The sequence below is a fragment of the Cydia pomonella genome, chromosome 16 (genome assembly GCF_033807575.1).
Source record: "Cydia pomonella isolate Wapato2018A chromosome 16, ilCydPomo1, whole genome shotgun sequence".
Classification (NCBI taxonomy): Eukaryota; Metazoa; Arthropoda; class Insecta; order Lepidoptera; family Tortricidae; genus Cydia; species Cydia pomonella.
In genome coordinates, this window is record NC_084718.1 from 12,398,287 (window position 1) to 12,405,799 (window position 7,513).

The following is a 7,513-nucleotide window of genomic DNA, read 5'->3' on the forward strand; positions in this document are numbered from 1 at the left end:
GGTAATAGATAACAAAGCTATATACTGTTTTACCATCGTTTGGGAACCAAATCAATTACATTGACCAGCATTTAGCGTGATTATGCGTACTATTTGGCGTGAGCGTTAACAACGCAAATGCTTGTTCGATAAATTAGCATGCTTATAGTTATACGGAATGTTCAAGTCAGAATAAGGGGTTTATTGTTGGAATTTATAACAGGATACTGTTTAAAGTCATCTTTATTCATACTTGAAAATGGATAGTTCGATAATAATTCATAATTATTAATTTAATTGACAATACATTTGATAAAAATAAGTTGCTTCTTAATCACAGGTTTGGGAATGTTTTTGAAATCTTATAATCTTGAAAAGTATAAAATAATTTCATAAGCAAACAATATTAATGAGATTCACAAGTCACAGAACAGATAATAAAACTTACTCTATAGTTAAAATGTATAAGTAAGCTAAGGCACAACATACTACATTATACTTAATCTATTAAGGCATTTTGTTATTACATATTTTTACTAATTTTATTCTACACTGTCTTTTATCAAGTCTGTGCAAAATTTACAGTTTGAAATGAGAAAATATTTATAACTTAACAAGAATATTATCGAAGACAGTCATAAAAAGTAATATAAAATGGACGGAACAAAATTACATCACACAAATTTACAAAGCTTTTGTCATTTCTTACTCTATTTTTAAAAAATACATTGGGACAGGTTCTACCCAAGATATTAAAATTGTAGCAACAGAAGTCCCTTACATTTAAACTTGCATTAAATGAAAGTGTGCAAAATTTACTCTTTGAAAAAGAATAATTAATACCATAATAAGATATTAATCAAAGCTATAAAAATGTAATAGCAAACATATATGTATAAGTGACTGCTTAAAAACTAAAAATATAAATGGACGGAACAAAATTACAATACAACCCCCTTAATCATAAACGTCTACTAAAGTTGACAAGCCGCTAATAATCGTTTGTCCCTTTCCGACGTATTGGTATGATGGACTGGGACAAATGATTATTGGCGGCTTGTCAACTTTAGTAGACGTTTATGAATAAGGGGGTAAGGCTCTTGGTGTTTACTAACTCTATTGAAATATGTATAGGTACAAGTTCTACACCATATATAAAAATGGTATTGCTTTTGTGATTACACTTGTTTTACATGACCAGTAAACGTGCATAAAATAATAGTTTCAAAGTTAAATATGTATAATTTTCATATTGGTAATGCAAAAATTTACATACACTAAAAGGCTTGTAGATATCAGGCATTATTGTACAACATTAGAGTCAGATCAAGATAAGTTGGCAGCGACTTTGATAGCCCAGCCAGTGCAAGTGTTAAGGGGGTCATTGGTGTTCCCATGACCTTTGATCTAAATCCCTTAATTTTCTAATGTTTTTTGTAGCTTATCATATTAGAAGCAACGGCTGTAAGCAATATAGTATACCATATTTACTTCAAATTTTAGGGCAAAAAACTTTTGTGTTAATTAGTTTAAAATTAAAATCTCTGACCAGTTTTTAGAGACATCAAAGATGAACCCAAATGTGTAGATTTCGTACATGTAAAATCCTTCACAGCAATCTAGTAATGAAAAAAGTGCTTTTTTAGACAATGTTTAAAAAATATATAAAAAGTGTTAATTTCTTTCAAAATCTGCCAGACCAGACAGGAGACAAAAGATTGAAGAACCAATAGCCATTTATCTTATAATTATATATTTAGTGCAAATGTAGGAGTAACAACTCAAAAATAGTCAAAAATCAATAAAAACCGCCGGGAGCCCTTTAAATAACATCATAAATTCATTGATGTTTGAGTTTAAAATAACACTTACTCTGACTGGGCTATCAAAATTTTTGCCAACTTATCTTGATCCAACTCTTAAGACATGTTATTATTTATGTTTTCTGTGTTTTTCTTTCTCTGTTAACTTGAAAACATTTTTAATACACCTTTGGGCTAAACACTAAATGGAATTCAATTGTGGCAACATTCTATTGCTTAAGAAAATTAAATTAGGCCATTATATAACATTTTTGAACTTAACATTCACCAAAATAGTAAGGTACACAAAATGGCCAATAGCATGACAATTTCAGCATTTGAAAACAGTTTATAGATATTTGTATGCATAAGAATGTATCCAACCATCAATAAGCATTCTGCATGAATGCCCTTTCAGCCAGTCTGTTAACTTTGAAACTATAACTTAACTACATCACAAAACAAGTTTGTGCAGGTATGCTAAAACTACAGTACCCAAAGTCAGTGCAACAGAGGAGGTAACAAATGAGGAACTATTACATTCATCCGAAGCACAGTAGCACTCTTCCCAGTAGACACCATTCTCGTACACTCCCCAGTTGCACACTGTGGTCACTCCAGTATCTGCTATAGAGGCACAGCGGCGAATTACTTGACGCCATCTTCCATCCCCTAGAAAGTACATACAAAAGAGATTAGGCAAAACAAATTATAGAAAAAAGTCCCAACCCACATTTTACGTATCACAAATTTATATCACATTTTTCTCATTTGAGTTTCAAGTACGGAACAAATGTATCCCGTTTGTAAGGGTGCAGTGTATATATTAGCTTTTAATTGTCTTAACTTTGCGATGTCTACAGGAAATACGTGAACGAGTTAACCATACTATAAAATGTATATGACCCATTAACTACATAACTTAGCTATTTGTTAACTTGTACACATGTTTAGAACTCATGGACTATATGTATTAAGACTGGTATAAGAGTATAAAACCTATAGCTTACACAAACTACTTACAAATAAACCCTTTAGGTCCCTGCTGAGTCAGTTTCATGCAAAATGCTCCCTGTATATTCGTTTCTTCGCTGTAGCAGTCAACTGCTATGTGACTATCTTTGTCGAACGACTTATAAGCGCCGCAAGTATCTTCTTGCAAGTTCTGGGACGATGCACATTGATAACATCGTACGCTGAAAACTAAAATAGTTGTTCAATTAAAATGTCTTTACAGCTGACAGGAAATTTATGAATGAAAACTGTGTTTACCTGCTGGCAGAGTACAAATGAAAATCAATACACTGTATAAAGTTGTCATATTTAAAATATAATCTTTAACAAAGCATGTAAATAATTAAAGTATTTCACAAAATAAAGTCACAAACTGAACACAGGACACTTCAACAGTTTTGAAACAGAAATGAATGAATGAAATGAATGAACACACCCAATACGTAGTGTTGTGACAAGAATTTGTAGTTTACCGTTTACAGTTGGTTTGCAGCCAGGGTAGCCAGTGTAGAGCGTAGTGATTATATGCCACAAGAAATACAAGCTAAGATTTAATTTCTCTAAAATCCCATTCTAAATGTTGCCATCCAAAGAAATAAAGTTATTTATTATTAAAGGCGCAAAATCCAAAATTTTATTAAATCCATAATTTTAGGGAGTCTGATCATTCGCACCAAGAGTTTGGCCCAGGGCTGTCTCATTTCAAGCATATACAGAGAGATCATACTGTCTTTGTCTTACACTAGTACTAGCACCCCCCCCCCCCACCCCCCTTGGCGACTACCATGTTCTTGCGTCGGCACCTCCTTTTGTTCGATCATAATGTTACAATCAAATAGAAATCGAATCAAGAGGGATCGGCGAATCAATTTAATGTTACGTCCACACGTTCTGATTAAATTGTCAATTTAATCAGATTGTGAGGAAAATAGTCCCGTCTAGATTGACATGATATGTTTAATGATAATGAGTGTGTATCAAAGAGTTGGTGTACATCACAATGCACAGTGCACAGTACAACACTAAAATTGAACAGAGCGTGTTTTCCTTATCTGTGGTAATGTTAACACCTGTCAAACTGAAGACAAAAAGTGAACTTCAAACGTTCGCCTAAAATTTATATTTTGTAAATTCTTGTATGAATTCATTATAGATATAGGAGAAAATGACTGAGTTTTGTAAGATTATGTTCTGTCTGACACTCATCTTCGCCTTGGCGCCATACGGTAATATTTGAAGAGATTAATTGACATTTAGTTAGCTGCACCACACCCATTATTATCTTTAGGTTGTTATGGTTTAATTTTGGTTTCAGCGTCTGCAATTAAATGTTGGAATTGTAGATCTAACAATGATCCCAAGTGTGCTGACCCCTTCGACAACAGTACGGTACCCATAACGGATTGCGTGCAAGAAAAAGGACTGCCTCATTTGCCGGGTGTAAGGCCGACAATGTGCCGCAAAATTAGACAAAAAGGTGAGTTGAATCGGCAGAACAAAGTTTGACTAGGCACTTATTCACTTTATTATTTAGATTCGTTTTACTACGGGTATTATTATAATTTTACCAGCTTATGAATGTGGCTATGTTTGTGTTCTGTACTCCACCAAAAACATCTACAAATTTTGAAAAATAAGGTGCGAATTTACTATTTCCTGATTATCTGGATTCTGGTTTCACTGGATTCTCGTTTAGTTGGACTGTGACATAAAGAAGTAAATTAGGTGAAACAGGAATACAGCAAGGCCGGAGTGAAACCTGTATAGGATAAAATAGAATAGAATAATTTTTATTTGTAAATACAAACAAGACACATTATATTACATAATATAACAAAAACAAAGAAAGTATAAAGTGCCACAAAATGGCCTCATCTCTTCCATGGCTTCCAGTGCTGATCTTCCGATGAGACCATCAAGTGAGAAAAACTATAGCTTACAGAGACAAGGTGTCAAACACATCCATTAGACAACCCAGAGTTAGTTTGCTAGAGACCTCTATAATGTGGCCCGCAGTAAAAAATAGTAATTAAAAAAATTAAATTAAAATTTATTTATTTCAAGCTATTTGGCTCATATTTGTACAATATTCAAACAAACACACACATTATAATAGAAATAGACACTAAAGAATAACTACACTAAAGTATACAATAAATTTACAAATTATAATAATTATGCTAGATAGCCGACGCCTGTCCTCACATGCCTATTACAACAGTGGGTGATGTAGGGACAGTCGAGACGGTCTGCAATCATCGCCAGGACAGTGTTAGAGCTGGCACGCACGCGCCGCACCAGCGCGGCGGCGCGCATGCGCATGGAGGCGTGAAAACAGGCCGTGCGGGCCCCCGCAAACATGCCCGAGGCACTGCAGTAGCGGGGCAGCCCCACCACTGCCCTGAACGCGCTATTGTACTGAACGCGGAGCGCGTTGTACGATCTCTGCGTGTAGTTTGCCCACAGTCCGCACGTGTACAGCGACGTGCAGTACGCCTTGAAAAGCGTTATCTTCACGTCCCTACTACAACGAGCAAACCTGCGAGCCAACATATTCGCTCTCACGCATAACGCCCTCCGCTCCCGCTCCATGTCGGCATCATCCTTGAGGTCCGCAGTAACAATATGCCCTAAGTACTTAAAACTCTGTACTCTGTCTAAGAGTGCTCCGTTAAGGCTAACAGGTGGTACGTTCGATAGCTTGCTATTGCGGGCCTCAAAGACCATGTATTGGCTCTTCGTCACATTGTACCTCAAGCCGTGACTCACCGCGTACCCCTCACATATTTTTAATAATCTTCTAAGACCACAGACTGATGCGCTCAACAGCACCATGTCGTCTGCGTAACTTAAATTATTAACGCAAACTCCTTCAACCTGACATCCGACATGCCGCCTGCTGAGCGCCTCAATCAGGTCGTTCATGTAAAGGTTGAAGAGTGCGGGAGAAGTCAGACCACCCTGTCTCACCCCGCATTCCAACCCATACTGATCAGACATTGCTCCCGCCCACCTGACCGCGTTGACCTGATGTCCATACCAGTACTTAAGGATATTTATTAGTTCTAGCGGTAGGTTAATTGACTCGAGCTTTTTCCATAGCACTTCGTAGGACACCAGATCAAAAGCCTTAGAGAGGTCAAGAAAGCATGCGAATACCGGGGTCGCGTGATCGGTATAATATCTGACGGTATGCTTAAGACACAGTATGGCACTTTCCGTGGACAGGTGAGGCCGAAACCTAAACTGGTTATTGTGCAGCTTTAAGTATTTGCCTAACTGTGTATTAAGCATAGCGTCAAACACTTTTGCAATAATCGTCGCAAGAGAAATGGGCCGGTAGTTACACTTATCTGTCAATTATTTATAATAATAATTATTAATAATAATTCAGCCTACATATGCCCCACTGCTGGGCACAGGCCTCTTCTCTAGCGCGACAGCCTACAATAAACATGTTTAAATTAAATATACTATTGTGTTATTTCAGTGAATGGAGAATGGCGTTACTTCAGAGACTGTGCTTATCTTGGTGAAGTCGGCATCCAAGGGGATGAGAGATTCTGCCTGATGAGAACTGGCACTTACAACATATTCTTAGAGTACTGCACATGTAATAGTAAAGATGGTTGTAATGCCTCATACATGATCACACCAACTCCTCTAACGCTGCTGTTGCTGGTTGGTATCAGCTGCTTATTCAAGTTATTTTCTTAGAAAATACCAGTTTGACATTAATCTTGACACACAATCTACAAAAACATCACTTCCTGAGTAATGTCCTAAACTTGGATTTGGATTTATCAGAAATTCTATTGATATTTCACTTGACCCCCTAGTGACCATATCAAATTATGACTTAACATTCAGACAATTAGAAATATTGATACTTGATTTTGCCAATTTTTTACGGTTAGAATTAGCAAAGTAGAGAACATAAATATTCCAAGAAAAAGACTAGAATTATCCAATAAGTGAAATCTTGTTATTTTTCTAAACTGATTCCTCATCACAGTCTTCTATTATCAGTACAACTAAGACTATTATTGATATGATCATGATAAACAACATTTTTATGTACTGACATTTTGATAGACTAAAATAAAATATACAGAAACTATAGCTTAACAAACCTCTGATTGCTTGTGATTAGCACCATGTAAAAAAAAAGACTTAAGAAAAAAAGCAAAATATTAAGAATATTTATAATCCATCTACAATTTATGCCTAAGCATATAAATGTATGTGTGGTGCCTTCTAGACTAGACTTGTTGTGAATCTCATATTTCTGTACAAACTTTAGAATAAGCTAAATATGTTTTACTATATAATAATATGTATGTGTTCAGAATATGAACTTCTAATTATGATTTATTTTACCTTTTATATATATTTGTAATTTAATATTGATTATAATATTAGTGTTTTGTGAAAAAATGTATAAGCAGAAAATCTGTGGCAATAAGACTGCACTCCGTCCATTGCTTTTTTTTATATAATAGACTAGAGTTATATTTTAGTATAGAAATAAACTTTTTTACGAAATTTAGTCTTGTATCTTTTTTGTATTGGCACAGTCAGAAATACTATTAGCTTAGCACCTTAGAGGGGTGGGGTGGGGGGGGGGGGGGGTTACCTTTTCTATGTAGCTGACTGTACCAGAACCTGCTCCTCGGAACACCACCAACAAAAATAATGAAGCCTATATTATTTTAAAT

At 35.5% G+C, this 7,513-nt stretch overlaps 2 protein-coding genes across 2 annotated transcripts; one reads left to right on the forward strand and one right to left on the reverse strand.

The window, feature by feature from the left end:
* Nucleotides 1-367: 367 nt before the first annotated feature.
* Nucleotides 368-3,543, reverse strand: LOC133526363 (uncharacterized). The gene is made up of 3 exons (XM_061862959.1): nt 3,054-3,543; nt 2,805-2,984; nt 368-2,453 (listed from the first exon to the last, which is right to left on the reverse strand). The coding sequence occupies exons 1-3, from the start codon at nt 3,100-3,102 to the stop codon at nt 2,236-2,238; spliced, it is 447 nt and encodes a 148-aa protein (XP_061718943.1). The 5' UTR covers nt 3,103-3,543; the 3' UTR covers nt 368-2,235.
* Nucleotides 3,544-3,847: 304 nt separating this feature from the next.
* On the forward strand, nt 3,848-7,344 carry LOC133526362 (uncharacterized). Its single transcript, XM_061862957.1, has 3 exons — nt 3,848-4,021; nt 4,111-4,272; nt 6,286-7,344. The coding sequence occupies exons 1-3, from the start codon at nt 3,961-3,963 to the stop codon at nt 6,510-6,512; spliced, it is 450 nt and encodes a 149-aa protein (XP_061718941.1). The 5' UTR covers nt 3,848-3,960; the 3' UTR covers nt 6,513-7,344.
* Nucleotides 7,345-7,513: the final 169 nt, after the last annotated feature.

What these genes read in the sequence shown, in the direction of transcription:
- LOC133526363 (XM_061862959.1), bottom strand. Translation starts at nt 3,102, where the DNA reads ATGACAACTTTATACAGTGTATTGATTTTCATTTGTACTCTGCCAGCA. An exon ending in CATTTGTACTCTGCCAGCAG is followed by an intron (nt 2,985 to 3,053) that starts GTAAACACAGTT and finishes CAACTATTTTAG; the next exon opens with TTTTCAGCGTACGATGTTAT. An exon ending in GGGACCTAAAGGGTTTATTT is followed by an intron (nt 2,454 to 2,804) that starts GTAAGTAGTTTG and finishes TGTACTTTCTAG; the next exon opens with GGGATGGAAGATGGCGTCAA.
- LOC133526362 (XM_061862957.1), top strand. Translation starts at nt 3,961, where the DNA reads ATGACTGAGTTTTGTAAGATTATGTTCTGTCTGACACTCATCTTCGCC. An exon ending in CTTCGCCTTGGCGCCATACG is followed by an intron (nt 4,022 to 4,110) that starts GTAATATTTGAA and finishes TTTTGGTTTCAG; the next exon opens with CGTCTGCAATTAAATGTTGG. An exon ending in CCGCAAAATTAGACAAAAAG is followed by an intron (nt 4,273 to 6,285) that starts GTGAGTTGAATC and finishes GTGTTATTTCAG; the next exon opens with TGAATGGAGAATGGCGTTAC.